The sequence below is a fragment of the Mytilus edulis genome, chromosome 3, assembly GCF_963676685.1.
Source record: "Mytilus edulis chromosome 3, xbMytEdul2.2, whole genome shotgun sequence".
Classification (NCBI taxonomy): domain Eukaryota; kingdom Metazoa; phylum Mollusca; class Bivalvia; order Mytilida; family Mytilidae; genus Mytilus; species Mytilus edulis.
In genome coordinates, this window is record NC_092346.1 from 64,562,781 (window position 1) to 64,587,321 (window position 24,541).

General features: G+C 30.9%; 1 protein-coding gene across 1 annotated transcript; it reads right to left on the reverse strand.

The window, feature by feature from the left end:
- Positions 1 to 1,648: 1,648 nt before the first annotated feature.
- On the reverse strand, positions 1,649 to 24,417 carry LOC139514446 (cilium assembly protein DZIP1L-like). Its single transcript, XM_071303732.1, has 23 exons — positions 24,175 to 24,417; positions 22,542 to 22,790; positions 22,111 to 22,182; positions 21,202 to 21,267; positions 19,551 to 19,688; positions 18,763 to 18,966; positions 17,876 to 17,959; positions 15,317 to 15,532; positions 14,770 to 14,877; positions 13,385 to 13,480; positions 12,295 to 12,369; positions 11,800 to 11,875; positions 10,714 to 10,789; positions 7,908 to 8,046; positions 7,273 to 7,350; positions 6,648 to 6,747; positions 6,031 to 6,292; positions 4,944 to 5,165; positions 4,186 to 4,318; positions 3,462 to 3,551; positions 2,941 to 3,017; positions 2,310 to 2,395; positions 1,649 to 1,870 (listed from the first exon to the last, which is right to left on the reverse strand). Exons 2-23 carry the CDS (start codon positions 22,782 to 22,784, stop codon positions 1,764 to 1,766), a joined length of 2,748 nt encoding a protein of 915 aa, XP_071159833.1. The 5' UTR covers positions 22,785 to 22,790; positions 24,175 to 24,417; the 3' UTR covers positions 1,649 to 1,763.
- Between the last annotated feature and the right edge of the window lie 124 nt (positions 24,418 to 24,541).

A 24,541-nucleotide genomic window follows, 5' to 3' on the forward strand; every position in this document is an offset into this window, starting at 1 on the left:
GTAATCACAATTATTTGTAAGTTTAAAAAATATCAACAGGTGAAAATCTTGGGAGTCTGATATGATATGCTACATAAAAATGCTTGTAACTTTTGGACGGAACATTAACAAAGTGATTTTAAAAGTATATCAAATAGTACTTCCAGTGTTCCAGCTAGGTTTTCAAAAGGGCAGGGTGCCAATCCTGAAAAAGGGCATTTAACGCGCGATATGATAATATGAAAAGGGCATATTTTAATAAAAGATGTTAATCAAACATTTGTGTTTATTCGTTGAATCACAGGTTATACAAGAACAACATCTTTAGCCCATATAGAACTCTCTTTCTACTTTTAAGGCTGAAAAACTTGTCAAGCAGCTTGTCACACAAGTTTTTTTATCATTGCTTGGCACAGTTGAACTTTATATGCAGTATGTTTTGAAAGGAGATCTGTTTCATACTGTTTCTATGGTTTACCACATTTTACCAGTTTCACCTTTCTACCCCTGCTGTGCTTGATGGCAATACAGCACAAAAACAGCTGTGCTCAGTAAATTCACAATTTTAGGATATAAAGCAACAGTGAAAAATAGTATCAAAAATAAAGAATACAGAAAAAGATGACCAAGGCACCCTACCAACACTGCTACTAAGACCCTCTTTAACTTTTCCCATAACTCAAAATAAATACCTAAACATATATATTCTTAAGCAAGAAGTATGGAGACACATTTTAGAATATGTAAATGGGTTACTCAATGCTAGGAAAAAAATCAGATTGAGTTATCTTTCTTTATTCGGGTGTGCTCCTTCTTTGGAGGATTATAAACAGTACGTAAATATGATGAAAATATGATCACAATATGGCGGCCGATTTTTGTTATTTTCGTATCAAAAATGAAGGCAGTCAATGACAAATACGTCTGAATTTTCTGTTTATTTTACAGAAAACAAGTAAAACAATGTCTTCAACGAGTTTATAATGGTTTTCCAACTTTCTGTCATTCTTCCATGAAACTACGGTAAACATCGCAAATTGTGCCCAAGTTGTTGTATGCACATTTCTTCAAAGATAATTGCCGACTGACCGATTCTATTTGAACGAATTAATGTTGATGATCATTAATGACCCATCCGATAAACGGATTATCTATAACAACAGATTATGACACCAGTTGTAACCATTGATTAGCTTGGGGTGGTAAACAAAGTCATAATCTTTTCCCCAGGTAAAATTTAGTAATTAGCGTATCATATCAATACGCAAATTAAGATGCAATCGATCTTCAAAAAAGGCAGGGCGCCCTGGAAACTGTAAAAAGGGCACAGGGCGCCACTCGGAAAAGGGCGGGCGCCGCGCCCTCTGAAAACGGCCTAGCTGGAACACTGACTTCTTTATATATCAATGCTGGGAACATTTGATAAAATAAGATATTTAATTCAACGTAATATCTTATTTGTGTTAATCCATTTTATTTACAATATTCTTGAATGATTCACTAAGGCTTATCAAGTTATTTTGATATGAACTCTGCAAAATTAATGCATACCACATTATCACAAAATCTATCTCATAATGTCTTTATTTGGGTTTTACTTCTTTCAGCATTATCAGACCTTTTAAACATCTCCTGAAAGAATAATGCTACTATACTTCAGATTAGACATTAAGAAAACTTCCATACTAAAACTTGTTATGAAATCAAAGTTTGCAAGACACTACCGGTAAGCATTTTTTCTTTCTAATTTAAAAAATGAATATAATTCTTCATTTTGATATTAACTATATGTTTTCTATATCCCTCATGAGTTCTTCATCGGAGCTGACGTCTGTTACGCTGACAAATGATGTTCTTTCTTTACTTCCTGCTGCTGGAACAGTACTACCACCTGCAACGATAGTATTCAAATTTGAAAAAAGAAAAGATTTCACATTCTTCATTCAAGGTTAAATATCCAATGATTTTATTTAAACTAAAAACTTAAATTTTTCATATAACACTCTTTACACAGAGATATCTCTTGGATGTTTCAGTAAAATTAAAAGCAGTATTGATAATTTTGTTCTTCCTTTTAACAGCATTCATATCAGTTGGGGAGTAGTGGATTATCTAAAATTGTGAACAATCAGAACTAACTACAGGACAAGTTCCCCACATTTGATAGAACAAACAAAATTTGTATCTACATTAAATATGACATCAAATGCGATGGCACAGACAGTTAACCAGTGGCATAATTAGATATAAATTTGAAAATGAACACTCGCATTACTTTTAATTTTCTCATAAAAAAAAATTCCTAATATTCTTTAATATATAACTGGTACCTTTCGATGATGATCCCCATACACTGGTACCATATGTATTGGATGTATCAGTTGCATGACTACCTCTTACAGATGATGCTGGCTTCCTGTAAAAAATAACAACTTTGTATAAACATTTAAATCACAGATATTCAATATGTCAAAAATAAATACATACGTTTTAAGAGGGTCATGTTTGGCTTGGCCCATGTTACCAATTATGTTTTATCTAGCAACAGATTTTGTATATCTATATCTCTTTAATAATTAAAAAAAGCCATAATACAGAATTAAAAAAAAATGCTACAAAGTTATTGTTCACTGAAAAACTTGAATTTTAACTAATCAAAATTTCATATGTGTCCCCTCCCCCATTATTTTTGGTTGAGAAGTAAAGAATATGGTATATACTGAATATTGTACTAAAAATATTTGTGAAAGAGGTGGTGACGATGTATATTTTTTCACCTTCATTTATAAAATCAAAAATTTGTCGCTAATGATGCAATTGGAGAAAATCTTTTTTTCACTGAAACCATTGGACATTTTAAAAAAAAATTCACAACCTTACTGCTGTTAAGAATGTTCTAATTTTACTTGACACCATTACTAGATAGTGAAACAACTCCTTTGTACAAGATAATTAACTTACTTCACTGGTTGTTGTTTCTTTTGGGGTGATTCATCTTCAACTGGAGATACATCCCAGTCACTATCAGAAAAATCATCCTGAATTAAAGAGAAACATATTTATTTATAGATATCTCTCTACAACATATAATCATGTATGTCAAATCTCCTGTAGTAACGAATTCTACACATATCACTCAACAAACAAACCTTGCTGTTTGTCATAGGTTTTCTTTTATTAAAAAAGCTACAATCCGTGAAATAGTAAAATGATTATTGTTTTGTTTTCACAGTGATTTTTTTTTATCACATATGGATTATTATGTTTCCTGGTTAATTGTTGTTATACCTTAATTTCAGACACTTTCTAGTTCTGTCATTTTTTTTTATCTTTCTGTTTTTTGCCTACAGTTAGGGATTTCAGCTTTCTTCATCAATTATATGTTATAACAAAGGCTTAAAATTTTTGTATAAATGTTTTGATCTCTAATTTTTCCTCTCCAAAGATTGAATACAATGATAGAATAGACTGTAAAAACGTACCAAAACATCTGGTTGTTTAGAAGATTTAGATGGACTTCCTAATCCCATGATGTCAACAGCACCGGCTCTCTTCTGTCCATCTTTTCTTCCCTGCAATGTAAAGTGAATAATTTAAGTTCCAATGACTCTAAGTAACCTCATAGTGTTCAACATTTCAGTTACATGGATTGATACTTCTTATTACCATAACACAATAATTCTTCATAGATTACAGACATATTTACCTTTAATTTAACATTTCCCCTTTTTGAATGTAACAGAGACTTAAAAACAAGAATGTGTCCCCAGTACACGAATGCCCCACTCGCACTATCATTTTCTATGTTCAGTGGACTGTAGAATTGGGGTAAATCCTCTAATTTGGCATTAAAATTAAAAAGATCATATCATAGGGAACATGTATACTAAGTTTGAAGTCGATTGGACTTCAACTTCATCAAAAACTACCTTGACCAAAAACTTTAACCTGAAGCATGACAGACAGACGGACGGACGAACGGACGGACAAACGGACGGACGGACAAACGGACAGACGAACGGACGCACAGACCAGAAAACATAATGCCCCTCTACTATCGTAGGTGGGGCATAATTACTTTCTGTTATATTTTTGAACAATGTACCTTTCTCAATTAATGTACACTATTTTGTTAAATATTCCAAATTCATCTTCTCTCAGATATTCTTCCATATGCAATGACATAATCAGCTGTGACATACTTACAGCCAACTGGTGCTCAATAGTTCTTGATAATTCTGCAACCTTTTGACCTTGAGCAGGTGATGTCGACATTCCATAACTTTGTTGTTGAGGAGTTCTTCTCACAGGTGCAGTACTTGCTTTTGGACCTAGTTCACTAAAAATTTCAAAGCATACATTCAATTTGTGTTCATTATCAAATTAAAAAACTTAAAAAAGAAAAACAAAATTACCCTTTTCATGATATTGCCAAGATAAAGTATAGCAATAACTAAACAGGTAATTTCATCATACTTTTGAGAAATGATTCCCATGTAAACATTTTGTTTCTATATTTCATGTGCTTGTACAACTTTGACCCATACAACAATATTAAGTCCTTCAATATAATTTTCAATGATGACTTCTACAAAATCTATGAGCCAATTGTACCTTATAGTTATATTTATGTATGTTCTCTATAACTAGGTAATTGTAGTTTTATGAGAAATAAAGTATTCATATTCGGTACTCTTAGTCTTGGAATAGGGGAAAAGTATATATATATATATATATATCTTGATTTTTTATTTTGTTATGATGCTGTCTTGGTAACGAATACTGTTTCTCTCCTTTAATTCATGTGTTGCCAGAAATGACTTAAGTTTTCAACCAAGACTTATAACTTAAAAACTACACCTTCATGTATACTTGACAATGGCATTAAACATGTTTCAATATTCTTTACCTCTTATCTGAATGACTATACATTGTAACCCATGACTTTAGGTATATTGTTTTACCTCATATCTTCTGAGTCATCCCAGTCATCATCACCATCATTTGTCAGTGGTTTAGACATAATGACTTGTGACCTTGGTGCTGCCACAGGTTGTGTATGTTGCTGTGGTTGGCGGGCAGGACTAGATGGCACATGTCGTACTTGCTGGAATGCCGGTTGGTTCTCACTCTCATCCTCATCATCGTCTGATTCCCACTGTGTACTAGTCCAGTCAATACTAGAACTAAAGACACAATTGTATTATAATTTCTATATTTTTCAATGTCAAAATGTTGTAGCAGGTCAATTGACAAGTTTATGAGTCACATCTACTAAAACTGATTCTATTAACTTTGATCACTGACCTTAAAGTCAATAGGTGTCTCACCCTATGCATAATTTATATCAAAATAAGGTCTGTCAATATATTTTGGCACACAGAGAGGGTATTGGTCATATCATGAGCTCAAATATGCTTTAATGTGCAACTGATACAAAAGACAGGTTAACAACTCTGCACTTTCGCAAAAAATTTCTTCATTTTTTTCACACTTAACTTAAGTACCGGTAGTAGAATTCTACCAGGTGTTCAGAGTCAAACATAATGAGAAGACTAATTTGTACCAAATACTGTAAACCAACTAATTTTCGCGAGCAATTTATTTTTCGTGGCTTTCGCGAGTAGAATATCACGCAAATTCAAATCGTCACGAATATGTATAAATTAGACTCGTCCTTTAACCACTACAATAAGTAAAATAAGAAAATCGTGAAATTTAAATGCCGCCAAGTGGACAAGGAAGAGCTAAAAGCGAAAAATAAGTATCCACGAAAATAAGTTGGTTTACAGCACTATGAAAACATAAGAATTTTTGTTTATATGGCTACATAAAGGCAGCTAAAAATATTGAAGTTTGAAAAAACATAAATATCTATTCACTTTGATAGGTTTTGATTACCTTTTATAGTTTATAATATGTCAAGACACTTGATGGGTTTTGACTACCTTTTAAAGTTTATAATATGTCAAGACACATTTGTGCAACCAGTTTATTTATACAACAACTTTTTAAAGGCAGAATTATGAAAAGATGTGGTAAAGTATTTACCCTGACTGTCCAGTTCTCTGTGGACTTGCCATTCTAGGTGCTGCCTTAGGTAGTTGTTGACTTTGGACCGGTTGAGGTGTACGTTGCTGACTAGATATTGGTTGTCTCTGTGGTGAAGTACCAGGGCCTGTAGGTCTCTGTGGTGAGGTTCCCGGTGTTCTAGCTGGAGAGGCTAGAAACATTGAAGCTGTACCACCAGATGGCTGAGATCGAGGTAATGAAGCACTAGGATTAGGTCTAGGTGGCATATGGCTTCTTGGAGCTGTGATGAATAAATTTATCATACATATATCACTCTTTTAAAGTTAGTTGAAACAATTTTGTATCTATGAAGTATTGGGTGGCAAAGTTGAACTATGTTTTTAACAATGACTTCTAATATACAGTTAAAATGCTTGTATATGACACCTTCTAGCAGCAGTGAATCATCATACAAATCTTTAATAAGTTTAAGGTTAAATGGGTGAAACAATTGTGATTGACAGATGCACAGACAAACTGATTACTACCAGTCTTTGGTTGACTAATAGACAGGGCCCTAATCAAGTCATTAATATCTTTTTTATAAATAATTTAACTTTGATCTAACTGGAATTGTGTTATAAATGAAAACTAACCTGGTGGAGGAGATCTCTTCATTTGTTTCAGTTTTTCTCTGGCTTGTTCTTCTGCTGCAGCATCATACTGTCTACGGAAGTCAGAGAACACTGGGTATTTCTACAAAATAATCAGGTGTCATCAAAGGTAAATCACTTAATGTTTTCCTTTTACTGAAACTGATTTATGGTATCAAAATATATATATATATACCGTAAAGCAATTAATTTTTTAAGGATATCTTTTTTCTGCTTTACCTTTTCCAGTAGCCTTTGCAGCTATTTAATTTGGCAATTTTCGCATTTTCTTGATTTATTTAAATTAGAAAGGTCCATGTTTTACATATTCACATCCTTTTTCTACTTGCGAAAAATCACATAATTAAATCACACATGAAAATTAGTTGTTTATTACCCTATTCTTAGCTTACACAACAGTCAGCTTAAAGTACAGTGTCTGTGTTGGTTACTGTCTATATGAGAAAAGAAAATATCTTAAATCCAGGTCTCCAAAAGCTACCGAACATACAATATAATCTAAAGACGTTAATAAGATTTGGTATGGACCAAAGTTTGTTCCAGTGCTACAATGCACTAAGGGTTTATATCAACAATTGTTATTGTTGGTCACTGTATTCAGAATTACCTGTTGAGTTGTTTGCCTTCTTCCTCTTAGTATTTGTAGTTTATTCCGTAAGATGTCCACTGGTAATCCTCTTGTTTCCTGGAAAATTGTAATAAAAAAATAAGAATAAGAGAAAAAGTATTTTTTTTATATAATAAGGTTGACAAAGAAGTAGTTAACCTTCAGAAAGGATGAAGTATATCATTTCAAATACTGTAAATTCAGAAATTAATGTGAGTTTTTTATTATTGCGAATAATACGACAGAGTTGTAAACGCAATAATAAATGCACGCAATAATTTCTGAATTTACAGTAAATGAAGTTTCTTTAAAAATACAAGCAATTTGGTAGATAGTACATGGAATATTTATTATTCTATTTGTTAGAGTTTTTCTTTTCTTTTCTCTAGAGAATTCTCATCAAAAACTTAAAACATTACTATATAGTAAAAGAATAATTTTCAGTACTCAGGTGTGAAGCAATTAAATGCTTCTAGTTTCTACTTTTTTTTCAAGAACAAAAATTTGATAAATTTTGCTTTCATTTGCTTGGTAATTTTTTTTAATGAGACTACAAAGCTCTTGAGAACAGACTTTACAGTGATATCATGCATATGCTAGTAAACAACTGTAACTAAATCAGAAATCAAGCTTACAGGTGGAACACCTATTTTCTCCAGCTGTTCTTGTAACAGTTGTTCTAGTTCATCTCTCATTATCTTAAGTGTTGGGTTCTTTCGTAGTTCTTCTAAGAACTGTTGTGTCTTAAGAGTGATTTCTCCACTTCTGTAAGTTCTGTTAAACAATATAATCTATAGTGAATTATTTTTAATTAATAAAAACAATAACATTTTAGATATTATGATATCATTTTAAAGTTAATTAGGATGGGACGTTATAGTACATAGCTCTATGTTATTGTACAATCACATTGTAGATTTTGAGTTTTTTATGACATGAAACTGAATACATTTCATCTCAGATTGTTTTCCTCTAATTTCAACTGTTTTGAAATATATGCTTTATTGCAGTCTGTTTTAAATGTTTGTATACAAGTTTTACAAATTATTGACTGCAACCTAAAGATATCAAAATACCAGTTCTGATAAAAAAAAATGTATCTAAGTATATATAAAATAAATATAAAGCAAGTTTACAGTTTAATATGGTTTAAAAGAAAAAAAATCATAGAATTTGATAATTTCTGATGCCACAGAAAAAGAACCGAAATAAATCTATTAACCAATTCTAAATTCCCTTTGGATTTATATGGTAATATATATTTATATATATATAATTCAATAGTTTGGCATAATATATCAGCTGACATCTAACAAATCCCAAGTCAGGAGCCTCTGGCCTTTGTTAGTCTTGTATTATTTTAATTTTAGTTTCTTGTGTACAATTTGGAAATTAGTATGGCGTTCATTATCACTGAACTAGTATATATTTGTTTAGGGGCCAGCTGAGAACGCTACATTGAAGACCTGTTGGTGACCTTCTGCTGTTTTTTTTTTTCTATGGTCGGGTTGTTGTTTCTTTGGCACATTCCTCATTTCCATTCTCAATTTTATTTAAACATAATTTTACTACTCATAATACAATAGTAAAATGTGTAACAGTAATCGAAAAGAGAGGAAAAAAGAAAAAAGCATTATATTCTATCCAAACTCAAAATGCATTTCAATACATTGTCAATACATTGTCAAATATCTAACTGTACAAAATCATAATTATGATTATTGCAGTTTATGTGCAAAACTGAAAACAACCAAATTTCTTGCATATATATATCTGCAAATATCATCTTCACAGCAAACTTAAATATATTGTGTATGGTATATATATGATATAAATATGTAAATGGAGTATATAGGGTAAATGAAACAAATATATTGAATGTAGTACATGATCACAAGATATACTCTCATAGCTATACAAAGTAACATTCTGTTTCTGAAGTTTAGGCCTTTTCTTTCCAATGATTCAATTCATCTGGTTCAAAATTTACTTTCACTATAAACTGAAGTCCAATTTCGATTTAAAAACTAGAAACTAGAATAGTTTTCAGTTTAATTAGTCTACCATTAAATGTTGTCTATTGAAAAAAAATCAAAAAATCAAAATATGAATACCGTGAATTCAGAAATTATTGAACAGTTTTCATTATTGCAGATAATGGGACTTGGCCACTCAATAATAAGAACTTGCATTCAGACTTCTGTGACATTTATCTATATGCAGATTTTCCTATTATCGCAACAATCAAATCTCCCATTTTTGTCCTTTCTTGAAAAATTGCATTTATAAATGCCCACATAATTTCTGAATTTACAGTATACAAATTGATGAATAGTATTTGAAAAGATTAAATAACCCTGAACATTTGCTTGCAATGACCAATTATATTGTGATGAGAGTTTTGAATGCATGTTATGATATGCACTGGAGTTTCAGTCACATATGATATGCTTTTGGTCACATGATATTGATGTGGTATTAGATGTGAAAAATAGACAAAACAATGGAGTTGGGGAAGATAGTTTCCTATACTTAAAAATCATTTTAGAAATACTAAGTATGTTGTGCCAACAGCGTAACAGACATAAAATCTAGACAGTGGGTCTTGTAACTAGAATAAATACATTTTTGTTTATGCCATTTTTCTCTTTTTAGAGTTTTGTTACTGACACTACATTTAAGCTCCCGGAACTTTGAAGTTAATATCCATATTTTTTTTTATCATTACTGTTTGTCAGTTTTGAAGCAAAAAGTAGAATGCACCTTTAATCTAAATATCAAAATAAAGTTTCCTTAAAGAATTATATAAATATGACAGCATGATAAATATGAATGATTATGAATATGTTTCATAAAATGACTTTGACAAATGAGATTGCAGTGCAACACATTGCTTGCACATGAATTTTCCCCAACATCCTAGGTTACCTTGATCTGGTTATTACATTAAATATTCGACTTCCTTGGAAACTTTCAGCAGAAGTTTCTGACAGGGAACCAGAACCTGAAGTTTCAGATTCCTCCTGAGATGAATCAGACATAGGCTCAACTGTCTGTACAATTGTTTCTCTGAAATCACAGTCCTTGGTAATTTGTAAAAGTACTTGGTTGAAATAAAGAAATATTTTGGAATACAGTGTAACCTGTGTTATCTGGCATATTGGGGGAACAGAAAAAAATGTCTGATTAAGCAGGGTGTCAGAATACTCAGGTTTTTTCTGCAAGGATAGGCATATATTGGGACCATGAAAATGTGTCGGTTTAAGCAGGATGTTAGAATACTCTGATGTCAGATAAGGCAAGTTACACTGTACTAGTTTTATGATGCATATGGACTAGTTGCTTAAAATTGTTTAAATAGGCATACATATTTTCCAAAAAAAGGGGGAAAAAACTTGAAAATTGAAAAAACTGTGATTTTACTGTAAATAATCAACTTACCCCATGGTACTGATCATGGATTGTCTCCCTGTACCATAACTTCCTGTCCCTGTTCCAGAATTAAGTGTACCCAGTTCTAAATATTCAAATATACCAATGTATTATATGTCAAGTGAATTGAACCTACAACTAATTTTTCTTCAGGGAAAACTTGATTTTAAACATGTCATCCATTTAACTGATATATATGTCAAGTAATTCCACTGTGTTGTGTCAATTGCTGTTCTCTCTACATAAGATTCTAATTCTATAGCAATTTCCATGACTAATTTGACCATGGATTATTTAATAAGCTAGTATTTGAAAAATTCTCTTGTTGGGGAATAACTAAATCCATAATTGTAAAAGATTTCATATCTGAACGCATTATTAGTAATAACAAGTGAAACTGCGAGCTACTGCTCACTGATGATACCCCCGCCGCAAGTGGATAATATTAATTGTGTAAAAATATGCAAGTGTTCGGTAAACAGGAAGTTGTCAAGTGATGAATCTGAAAACGCATCACATGGTATAGCTGACTTATATTAACCCTTAAACCAAATTTCAGAAATTCTTGTATTGTAGTTCCTGAGAAAAATGTGACGAATAATTTTCAACTTGGCTATCATGTGTAAAATCAAACAAGTGTTCGGTAAACAGGAAGTTGTTGAGTGATGAATCTGAAAACGCATCACATGGTATAGCTGACTTATATCAAGCCTAAAACCAAATTTCAGAAATCCTGGTAGTGTAGTTCCTGAGAAAAATGTGACGAAAAATATTCATGGGACGGACGGACTGACAGAAGGACAGACAGAGGTTAAACAGTGTACCCCCTTTTTTTTCAAAGCGGGGGTATAATTAAATGTTTTTATACATTGCTTCCAAATTGTAGTATCTGGTGTTCTGAAAAGTTCCCCCTAAATTTTGAACATCACAATAAAAAATATTTACTGTCACCTTTCAAAAGTATCCGGTGTCATTAAATCAACTGGCCTTAAAATTGAAATTAGTCTGGATAAAGTCCTAGTACAAGACATGTGTGTATAGCTGTTCGGATGTGGAAATGTATAATTAGTAACATGTAAAGGGAGATAATCCTACCTGTTTCTTCATCTTCATCGTCACTAGGTTCCATATGCATCTGTGTCACTTTAGTTGAGGCTCCCATTGTGGCTTGCTTTATAGTAATAAAAAAGTTAAGTATGAATGTGATATTAGAGTTATTTTTGATAATAATTGATTTATGTTATAATGTGATATATACAAACATTAGCAAAAATTAAAACAACATGATAGCAGTCAATATCTCTAAAGACATAAAGAAAATTGAAGAGCCAACTGTTAGACTTCTGGAGATCAAAATGGAAAAATGACAGAACAATTGTGTATAGCTGTTTTATATATGTTCTGTTTTTATGCAAGTACCAATATAAGAAGGAATGCTTTTGGTTTTAAATCCCAATCCATGTATCATATTTCATGTGTTCAAGGTTGATATACAACACAAGAAATTAAGGATAATATTTTCTCTGTCAAACCATTCTTAAACAAAGCAGAGAAATAATTTTCAAATATTTTTATAATTCCTTTAAATACCTCTGCTGCTATCATTTCCTCTATAGTTTCAGCTTCTGCACTGTGTCTTAATTTGATTTCTATTTCCCTTGAACTCTGAAATAATACAAGGTGTTCTGAATAAAGTTTCTTGATTCAAATGTTAGAAAATTATATTTGCTCAAAGTGTTACTATTTTAGACAATCTGTGTTTAGCCTATAATTATACATGTATTAACAAATAACTAGAGGCTCTAAAGAGCCTGTGTCGCTCACCTTGATCTATGTGCATATTAAACATACATTATAGACAAGAATAGAGTTCATGACAAGATTGTGTCTTGGACTTATTTGTAGATCTTACTTTGCTGTATATTATTGCTGTTAACAGTTTATCTGTATCTATAATAATATTGAAGATAACCCAAAACTGCAAAATTTTCTTAAGATTACCAATTCAGGAGCAGCAACCCATTGTTGGGTTACCTGATTAGTCTGAAAATTTCAGAGCAAATAGATCCTGACCTAGTGAACAATTTTACTTGTGTCAGATTTCTCTAAATGCTTTGGTTTCAGAGATATAATCAAAACACTGCATTTTACCCCTATTTAATATTTTTAGTCATATTGACCATTTTGGTTGGTTGACCAGGTCATCAGACACAATTTTTAAACTAGATACCCCAATGATGATTATGGCCAAGATTGGTTAAATTTTGCCAGTTGTTTCAGAGGAGAAGACTTTTGAAAAAGTTAACAAAACCGGACGGTGGACGCTGGACGATGACACCGGATCAAGTGATGAGAAAAGCTCACTTGGCCCATTGGGCTAGGTGAGCTAAAAATGAAGTTACACAACAATACTTTAACAGTTCTTATCAACATTTTAATACATAAGCATAAACCTTCAAAACATAGATAGAATTGTGTGCTTGTCTGAAGACATTTTTGTTCTAACTTCGTATAAAAACCCAGAAAAAACAAAGTTCATTGGTGAAGAAAAAATCTGTGGTTTATGATCAACATACAAATTTTAAGAAACAGTATGATTTTTCTTCTATTTGTAAGTACAATTACAATCTTTACACAGATCATGAGACAAAAAGCACATCATGTTTATTTACAAACTTACTCTAAGTAAAGCTTCATTTTCTTCATGTTGTCTCTTGTTGAGAGGTGCTTTACTGACAGCAAGAGCATGGGTAGTTTTCTGTAGAGCATCATTTAACTAAAATGTAAAACAGATACAAAATAACTCAAAGCAAAATATTCATTTAAGGACAAAAATGGTTCAGATACAAATACTGTAAATTACAATTACCACTTAATTTAATTTATATCAAAACATTGTTCAAACAGATCATACTCAAATAAATAGTTCTCTATATTATTTTACAAGTATCAGACTGTAAAAGTACAAGGTGTTTTTTGTGGGTTTTTTCTCTCTCAATGTTATGTTTTTTTGAGTAAGTGTATAGATAAAATATAGCTTGCAAAGAAATTTTAATGATAGTACGTAGCAGATAAAAAATAGCAATGAACAATTTGAAAAATAGCAATGAACAATTTGAAAAATAAATAAAGAATTTGTAGCTTTTAAAGTGAAATCTAATGTATTTGTAGGTTTTAAAGAACAATCCATAGAGAATACTACATGTATTATTCTGTTTATCATAATATTTTAATAGAATCAGATTCATGGGATATCCATTTTTTTAAATCGTCTGAAATTATAAGCTAGAAAGAACATTATGATTTTTTTGTATTTTTCTCGACTTAAGTTTTTTTTTATAGACTTCCTTATTTGCTTAATATCCACATTGTAATGTCCAATATAACCTTATAACATTCTCAATATACGTTTAAAACCATGTATATGTATTAAATGCATCCACTAACGATACTGTCCTATAATTTCAACTAAAATTAATATTTATCAAAGATGTAGACATGTTTAAAGTTTTACTGTTTACTTGACGATTATATTATTCATGATCATTTTAATTTTAATTTTCTGACGAGGTGAACAAACAGCAAGAAAAATATTCCTTGAAAAGTTGTGAACTATTTCTAACAATATCAAAATAAAATTTGCGCTTGTGTTTAATCCATCAGGTAATGAAAACAGACTTCACGAAAATTAGAACTTCAGATATTTCTACATCTTATTGTTTCTATAAAAGTTGCTCGTAAAGTTACTGGGAAATATTTTTTGGAAAAATATCGATTTTAGTTGAAATGATAAGACATTTGTTTGAGTGGGAACTCATTTTTTTCCTATGCAAGGATTGCAAATACAGCAACTGGACGTCATAGGTCAAACGTTGACGTCATTCGAATTATGACGTAACGCCAGGTATGCAATACGGGTTTTATCATGCGATACGGGGTATGCGATACAGGGTAGGTAAAACAGACTGGAAAAACAAACCTTTCTTCAAAATAGCTGTAATTTGTACTAAATATATGATATAAAATAACTATAAAGTGTTTGTAGCTTTTAAAGGAAATCATTACCTTTCTAAGATCATCAGCATGTTGTCGATTTAGTTCTTGAATGGTCTTCTGGTAATTTTTTTCTTTTTTACCAAACTTCCTATGCACTTTTCCTTCCATAACCTGAATCTGATAATTATTTCACAGAATAAACAAATTATAAATCTATTATTTCAGCAATTTACTGTAAGTCAATTTCCAAGTCTCAGTATTGTTAATTGATACAATAGAGCATGCAAATATCATTCAAATAATATAAAACAAAGTCCCACATTTTATAAATGTGGTGCGTAAGGAAAGGAGTTACAAATAATCAAACTAATTTAAGCAGAAATTACATGTCCATGTTTTTACCATGTTTACATTGAAAATCCCAATCAGAGATAAAAAAAAAAAAAAAAAAATACAGGAGCAAAACTTCATTTCTTGAAGAGGAATTTGTGAAATTTTGGGTGAACATAAATAATGATGAATTGTGATGTAGAATAAAGAAGAAGTCTCCAACAATTTGATGATGTCCAGCTGTACAATTATTTAAGAGATACAAATTGCAAATGAATTGTATTACCTTGTCTTGTAACTGTTCTTTCAACATAGCAAGTTGTTCTCTTTGATCTCTTAAGTTTTCCTTTTCAATATCATTGTCGTCAGTAAGGTCCCCTAGAAATGATCGATTGCTCTGTCTGTGGTCAAACTGATCTTTGGCAAGTTCTGCAGCATGAAGTCTTTCATTCAGTTCCCGTATTTCGGTCATAAACTGGTCTTTCATTCTTTCTAACTGTTCCTGAAATGTGATAAATGAAAACATTCAAATTTTATCCAATAATTATTCATATGCAAAACTGATTGTACTATCATATTTATAATTATAAGAAAGATTTAACTTGTTTTGATATTAAACTTTCAGCAGATAAAGATGCTAGTCACAAGAATCATTCATGTTAATAATCAAATGACTGAAAAGTATTTACAGACATCAACTCAATTTTTTTTAAATATGACCCATTATAAACATAATGACATAAAAACAGCACACCATTGATATATCTACCATATAAAACCAGATGCTCCGCAGGGCGCAGGCAGCTTTATACGACCGCAGAGGTTGAACCCTGAACGGTTGGGGCAAGTATGGACACAACATTCAAGCTGGATTCAGCTCTAAATTTGGATTGTGATTAAATAGTTGACACAGCATAGGTTTCTGACACAGAATGAATGTGGTCTAATGAACTTAAAAAAAATGTTTGCCTTTGAGCAATTCACTATGCTGTTGAATATTAATCCTCTCAAAAAAATGTTTGAAGAAATTTTCTTTTTATTTATGAAATCTGAAATGAAAAAAATTGACCCATCAATTTTTTTTTCACATCCCCCTTTCCCTTATTTCAAAACTGATCTCAATTCAAATTTCTAATGAAGTTTGCAACACTAACTACTCATTTAAATACATCATAAAATATTAAAATGTAAAAAAAGTGCTTGTTATCACTGAATGGTAAAGATTGTTTTAATCTATCAGTTGGTAGTAAAAGTGAATATACATTGTATATTGTATAAAACAATGATTTAAGTTGATTCAACTACTATTCTGGACAAAGAAAGATAACTCCAATTGAAATCCAATTGGAATTTCTTGCTATTGCACAATATTGTGCAATTAGATATTTCTTGCTATTGTGGAATACTGTGCAATCGAAAATATTTGCTATTGCACAATACTGTGCAATTGAAGATTTCTTGCTATTGCACAATACTGTGCAATTGAAGATTTCTTGCTATTGCTGAATACTGTGCAATTGAAAATTTCTTGCTATTGAACAATACTTAATATAATAATTTTGGATCCTGATTTGGACCAACTTGAAAACTGGGCCCATAATCAAAAATCTAAGTACATGTTTAGATTCAGCATATCACAGAGGCCCAATAATTCAATTTTTGTTAAAATCAAACTTAGTTTAATTTTGGACCCTTTGGACGTTAATGTAAACCAATTTTAAAACGGGACCAAAAATTAAGAATCTACATACACAGTTAGATTTGGCATATCAAAGAACCCCAATTATTCAATTTTTGATGAAATCAAACAAAGTTTAATTTTGGACCCCGATTTGGACCAACTTGAAAACTGGGCCAATAATAAAAAATCTAAGTACATTTTTAGATTCAGCATATCAAAGAACCCCAAGGATTCAATTTTTGTTAAAATCAAACTAAGTTTAATTTTGGACCCTTTGGACCTTAATGTAGACCAATTTGAAAACGGGACCAAAAATTAAGAATCTACATACACAGTTAGATTCGGTATATCAAAGAACCCCAATTATTCAATTTTTGATAAAATCAAACAAAGTTTAAATCTGGACCCTTTGGGCCCTTTATTCCTAAACAGTTGGGACCAAAACTCCCAAAATCAATACCAACCTTCCTTTTATGGTCATAAACCTTGTGTTTAAATTTCATAGATTTCTATTTACTTATACTAAAGTTATGGTGCGAAAACCAAAAAAAATGCTTATTTGGGTCCCTTTTTGGCCCCTAATTCCTAAACTGTTGGGACCTAAACTCCCAAAATCAATACCAACCTTCCTTTTGTGGTCATAAACATTGTGTTTAAATTTCATTGATTTCTATTTACTTAAACTAAAGTTATTGTGCGAAAACCAAGAATAATGCTTATTTGGGCCCTTTTTTGGCCCCTAATTCCTAAACTGTTTGAACCAAAACTCCCAAAATCAATCCCAACCTTTCTTTTGTGGTCATAAACCTTATGTCAAAATTTCATAGATTTCTATTTACTTAAACAAAAGTTATAGTGCGAAAACCAAGAAAATGCTTATTTGGGCCCTTTTTGGCCCCTAATTCCTAAAATGTTGGGACCAAAACTCCCAAAATCAATCCCAACCTTCCTTTTGTGGTCATAAACCTTGTGTTAAAAATTTCATAGATTTCTATTCACTTTTACTAAAGTTAGAGTGCGAAAACTAAAAGTATTCGGACGACGACGACGCCGACGCCAAATTTTGCGGTCGTATAAAAAGCATTGAAATTCCATAATTCCAGAGTTATTACTGTGTATACCTCCTTATAGGGAGAGCTATGTTATATTGTTATTCTAAATTACCTTGTGTTCCTCAGTTCGGTTAAGGTCTGTAGAGATGACATTCCTTGTTAAAGAAGTTTCAGACTTCCTAATAACCTCTGACTTCTAAAAAAAAAAAAAAAGAATGACACTTAAGTTTCTTCTATAATCTAACAAGCAATCATTATGCTCTTGACCAATAAAAATCCTTGATTTTTGCCAGAAGCTGTTAATGATTTATCAAAAATAAGTCAAAACAACAAAACATTTAATTTCTGTCTAAATATCATGATGATCAAATAACTCATTCAAATGTAAGTCTTTAAATCACCGTACAACTTCTGCTTAAATATGTGTTTAAAAGTGATAATTCAATTATGTGAATTGTGCAAATTAGATAACTTTGCAATATTTTTAAAAGATTTAAGAAAATTTGATTAAAAATATTATGATCCTCTTGTGATCATTTGGGGTTTCGGCCATAAATCTTTGGAGTACTATTATGATAGACTCAGAAATCAACCAATCAAAATATTGGATTTGGCATCAGAAGCACGAATTTTGTATTCTGAGTTATGAGTAAACTTTAATGACTTTGCATTTTTCCAATTTATAACAACTACTTAAAGTGGGCCTATTTACCATATGCATTTGAAATCATAATATTATCCAGATATGCAGCAAAAGAATCCTTTCATTTAGAAAATATTATTTTGAAAAACATAAATATGCAACTGAATCTATATTTTACTTTTCTATATCAATCCAAGATAACCATAGAATATCAATAGAATCTTTTATTTGGAGGGATCAAGATACAGTTTGAATACTAAGCCATATGTTGGTTTGAATAAATCATATTTTTTTATTGGAAATATGAAAGCCCTAACTACTGTTATATTATTTCAGGTAAACAATAATCAACTAACAGACATGCGTTCTTGTTGTAGTTGTGCCTCAGTAGCCTCCAATCTCTGTTGGAGATCCCTCAAACCAGGTGATTCTGCCATGATCTGTCTGTCATTAGGGGTAACAGCTACAGATGCTGCTTTCCCAGAATACTCCCCATGACGTCTCATTATATGAGACTGTAAAAATGTGCTATTCAAGAAAGCTTTGGAGCAATATTGACACTGTAAACAAAACAAAACATTTACTAAAGTTTTTAAAAAGATGATACTAGCATGTGTGTTACTGGTATCATAGCATAATCAACAGTGGCTACTATAACTCAATAAAAGAATATTTTTTTAAATAGTAGTTTTTAAGCCTTGCATGATTTATTCAAACATTGTTTTGACAATAATATTTGAAATTTATTTCCCTTTTTGTAAAAACAGTTTTCTCTTGCATTCAAAATACATATACAAGTTTGAATATTAATTAGATGACATTTAATTTGAGGATCTAACTATCAGACATACTCTAAACAAATTTTCTTATATATCTCAATTCAGTTCTAGAAATTTCGATTTATAATTAGAAAAGAAATGTTTATCTTATCATTAGGTGAAAAAAAAATATGCAAATTGATCACAATGCATTTTTATTCTTCCCTCAGTTGGAAAGTCTTAATTGCAAACAGAAAATCTTGTTTTTATAGTTTAAGAATAAATTTATTTGTCTGCATAAAACAACATTTCAATAAAACCTGAAAAAGAACAATGAACACAGAATTGACATAACAACTTTTGGGATTATTTCAGACAATGCATACCTTGTTATAACTTCCAGATCCAGCATGTATTAAATGTTGCTGAGCTATCAATAATTTCTTCCTTTTATGACTTTCTTTCTTTACATCAGCAAGTTCTTTCTTCTGCTTTTCTAGTTCTTCTTTGGTTTTGGAACTTTCCTGTAAAGAATGCAAGAGATGTAATGGGAGCTATTACTCACTAATGATACCCTATACATGTATTTTGTAAAAAGGAAGTTACTGAGTGATGGATGTAAAACACATCAAACTGTTAAGTATGCTCACATGAACATGATGAAGCTTGGTAACAATTTTTAGAAGTTCTGATTGGAAGTTTCTCAGAAAATGCAACACCAATTTCATCTGACAGACATACAGAAACATTGACAGATAGATTGGGGTAAATTAGAATATCTCTCTAGAGCTTTCATCTGACAGACATACAGAAACATTGACAGATAGACTGAGGTAAATTAGAATATCTCTCTAGAGCTTTCATCTGACAGACATACAGAAACATTGACAGATAGACTGAGGTAAATTAGAATATCTCTCTAGAGCCTAGAGACTGAGGTAAATTAGAATATCTCTCTAGAGCCTAGAGACTGAGGTAAATTAGAATATCTCTTTAGAGCTTTCAAAATTTTACTTGGTATCTTCCACCTTTTGTTTTGGTGAGTTTCTCCATTCAACCATGTTGTGTATTGGTTAGACAAACAGTAGATAGATTAATCATATATTTAGATGGATTTTTTATGTAAGGACATGAATTTGTTTTTATCTAGATTGTTTATGCTGGTATCTAATTCTGCAGTAGAATTCAATGAAAACTGAAACAAGAATGTGTCCAAAGTACACAGATGCCCCACTCACACTTTCATTTTGTATGTTCAATGGACCATGAAATTGGGTAAAAAATATAATTTGGCATTAAAATTAGAAAAATCATATCATAGGGAAGATGTGTACTAAGTTTCAAGTTGATTGGACTTCAACTTCATCAAAAACAACCTTGACCAAAAACTTTAACCTGAAACTCCCACTTTCATTTTCTATGTTCAGTGGACCGTGAAATTGGGGTCAAAACTCTAATTTGGCTTTAAAATTAGAAAGATCATATCATAAGCTACAAGTGTACAAAGTTTCAAGTTGATTAGACTTCGGCTTCATCAAAAACTACCTTGACCAAAAACATTAACCTGAAGCGGGACAGACGGATGCACAGAAGGACGCACAGACCAGAAAACATAATGCCCCTTTACTATCGTAGGTGGGGCATAAACAGAATACCCATCATTTAAAATTTAAAATGTTACATTTCTTATTGCATTTAGATATATGAATCAAGTTGTACTCAAATATAATAAAGTGAATTGAGAATCTAAGTAATATGTGCTTGTTTTCGAGTTGCTTATTTAAATCATGTTGGCTGTGAAATCAAACATATTACTGTAGACTCATTTATTTTTGTGGGTATCAAATTTCATAGATTAAGTGAAACTTTTGTGGAAATTTAATTTTGTGGTTCTAAATTCAGCCTACAAATCTATGGAAAGTTGTAATTCTTTGAACATTGGGATTTGTGGTTTCCATGTAACCTTGAAATCCACAAAAATTGGTATCCTACGAAAAATAATGAATCCACAGTATTGGACAACTATATCTAAAATACCTCTTGGGCAGCTTTGATTTTCTCTTCAGCAGATCCTACGACACCAGTCAAATACTCCTGTGAATGCTGAAATTAAAGTATTTTGTTTAATAATAGTTACATCTGTATACGTGTCAAACAATTATTCAATGATAATTCTGCTTTCTGTTATTCATGTTAGAATTTATATGTGGAGTAGCACCTTTAAAAATTGAAACTGGTCGTTACGAAAGATTAGATCTAGATAAAAGATTATGTTTTAATTGTGATAATATAGAAGATGAAAAACATGTATTGTTAACATGTCCATTATATGAAGATTTAAGGCAGTCTTTATTTATTGATATAATTCAACAAAATGATATGTTTTTAACTTTGTCAGATGATGAAAAATTTATATTTTTGTTCAAAAATAAAAATGTTTGTAGTTCTGACTTCTGTTACCAAAACCTGCCTAATATTTTATTGCAACGAAATAGTATTATATACTGTTAAAAATCAGTTATTTTTATTATGTACATGTATAAGGTTTTATCCTTGAATGTGCATGGTGATATTGCACTTTTTTAGTTTTTTGAGTAAATAACAAAACTATGTTTTAATTCTGTTGTTTTATAATTGTATATAACAGTCTCTCATAGTTCTTTTAAGAATGGCACATGCATTCTTAATTTTTATATTGTGTACTTGATATTATACTGTGTTTATACTTGTATGTATGTGGTGAGACTTTAATAAACTATTGAATCTGTGAAAAATCTTAGCATGAGATACTTAACGCATTAACCAGTTTTAACATTTTAAATTCATTCTCAAAAATCTTATACACATAACCTTTAGGCAATTTTGGTATGCATTTTTTTTTTTTAAATTTGATGACAACATTTTACATTTGTACTTTGGACATGTTGGAAACAACTGCAAACTTACCAGTAAATATTCTATGGTCAACTGTGCTAGTTTGAAGAGCTTTACAAAGTTTGGGTCAATCATCCTCAAATCCTGAATTACAAAATGTATAAACATGTACAAAACGTTATTAACATATAATTATAAACATTTTAAAAGCAACAGTTATATTTATCAAGTCAGTGGCTTGATTTGGAGATGAATTTTAAACTGTGTAAGCTTGAATGTGTTACTAAGTTAATCTATAACTACATCAATGAATTTTTTTATGTGCCTTCTTTGAACCATAATAAACAAGAATTACATTATATAGTCTAAAGAGCATAAGTCTTTATTGGTTAAACACAGTCTAACCAGTACTCACTCAAAATTAGTAAGAATTGTCATTCTAGACTAATAAAAAACTTAAACATTGTTAAAGCAATGCATAATTATTATTCAAAATATCTTACCATTTCAGATTCTATATTGCAAAATGTTATGTTTAAAATATTTTCCTGTAAGGCATTAAAATCTAGAGTCCTTGAGATATGATCAAGATCTACAGAGGAAATCTTTCTCCAATCCACTCTTTCATATCTTTTTCTAAATGCAAAGCTTTTCCCATTTCCTTTTGATGCATTATTATTAGGATATCCATTCATATAAGAAACTGAGTGGTCAGGCATAGGAGAATACATCATTTGTGTTGCCATGGTGTCCTAGGATATAAAAAACAATATAAACATCCTATATGATGAAACAACAAATGTTGCTGATAACTGCTGTAATAAAAAATAATACAAGTATTTCAACAATTCTGTACATTGTGATTTTAGAAGAAGAAGAAATGTATATATTAGGCTACATACATTGTATATGTTAAAAGTTTGTTATGCGTATTCATAGGCGTATCCAGGACCCCCCCCCCTCCTTAAGTGGGAAAAGTGGTTGATTTTTTCATAGGATATCACTGAAGCATGACTTGAGTGGGGCCCCTCTTATTGCAATCAGTGCTGGTATTGATAGAAATGCTAGACAAAAATTTTGTGATAGAAGATGTTTCCTTTATTCCCCATTGCAGAAATTATACTAATTTGTGTAAAACATGTTTCACTAGATACATCCACAATGGGTGTTATTAAAAAAATTCATTGGTTGCATCTAAAGAAATTATTTATACCAAGATATTATGATTAATACAAAATGGTACATGTATATAACAGTAATCTAAGAAGGGGTCTTTTGGCAGTTTTACTTGCCTGCAGTGCTTGCAACAAATTTTTTGTTTATTTATTATTTTATAGCATTTAGTACTTTCTGGTTAACAAGCATAAAATTCATAATAATATCTTTATTATCTGTATGTCATTTAAGGTAATAATGTGCATTGGTGTCATAAAACCCTCGGTCCAATAAGGGTCACCATTAGACTGATTCTAAGACTAATATCGAAAATGCCATGTAATAAACGATAATTCCTGTTTTCCTACCAAAAAGTTACCAACATTTTATTAAAATTTCATGCTCAGAACATTTCCATACATCGTCCATGTAAAATTTAAATATAACTATTTTACCTGAATTCTGTGAATTCCTATCTTCTCTTTTTGTTTTTGACAAGTCAGAAATAAGTCTAAATAGAATCACTAAACTCAAAATTGTCTGTACATATTTATTATTGTTGTTTAATATCTACTTCATATTGATTATTGTAGATCTTATATCCAACATCCACTGATCTGCTGATGTATTAAACAAACTAGATTATCTCCCCTGTCCCTGGTTATCAAGCTCAAACATATTTTCTGTAGCTAGTTCTTTGTCAAGATATACATAAACAAAACTATATTTTAAATAAAATCATTCAAAAACTTGTGTTTCCATTGCAATGCCTTGACAAATGTTCACATTCGTGCATTTTATACTTTTCAACAACCGTACCAACATGTTTGAACATGAAACCCGCGGGAGATAAAAACAGTCTTTGCAAAAACCTTATTTTGGACGTAAAAAAAATGATACCAATTATGTCAACAAGACACAGATTAATGAGGAAAAAAAAGTTCTAAATTTATTACATGCATATTTTTTTCTCTAACATACCTGTCCCAAAATCAATCTTCAATTTGTTCACCTGTCTTATCAATCAGGTAATTTTAACCGTGTCCCTGGATCATAGACTTACAGGGTGCATCATATTATTTGCTGATAAAAAGTTCGACTGTTTCAGTTGTTTTTGGCAACCCCGTACTGATATTATTTTTTGAGAAGCATTAAAAAGGTAAGGTTGACAAATGTCAACAAAAATAAAATTGAAAGTCAACCATGTTGGAATTCGTCTCGCAAATATAAACGTGATTTGAATACAACTATAAATATTTTTGTTTATTTACTAATTTATAGTATTTACGACTTTCTAGTTAAAAAGCATAAAATTCATAATAAAATCTTTTTTTTCTTTATGTCATTT

What these genes read in the sequence shown, in the direction of transcription:
- LOC139514446 (XM_071303732.1), bottom strand. Translation starts at nt 22,784, where the DNA reads ATGGCAACACAAATGATGTATTCTCCTATGCCTGACCACTCAGTTTCT. An exon ending in TCCATGATCAGTACCATGGG is followed by an intron (nt 8,047 to 10,713) that starts GTAAGTTGATTA and finishes ATTGTTTAACAG; the next exon opens with AACTTACAGAAGTGGAGAAA. An exon ending in AGAAAATAGGTGTTCCACCT is followed by an intron (nt 7,351 to 7,907) that starts GTAAGCTTGATT and finishes ACAATTTTCCAG; the next exon opens with GAAACAAGAGGATTACCAGT.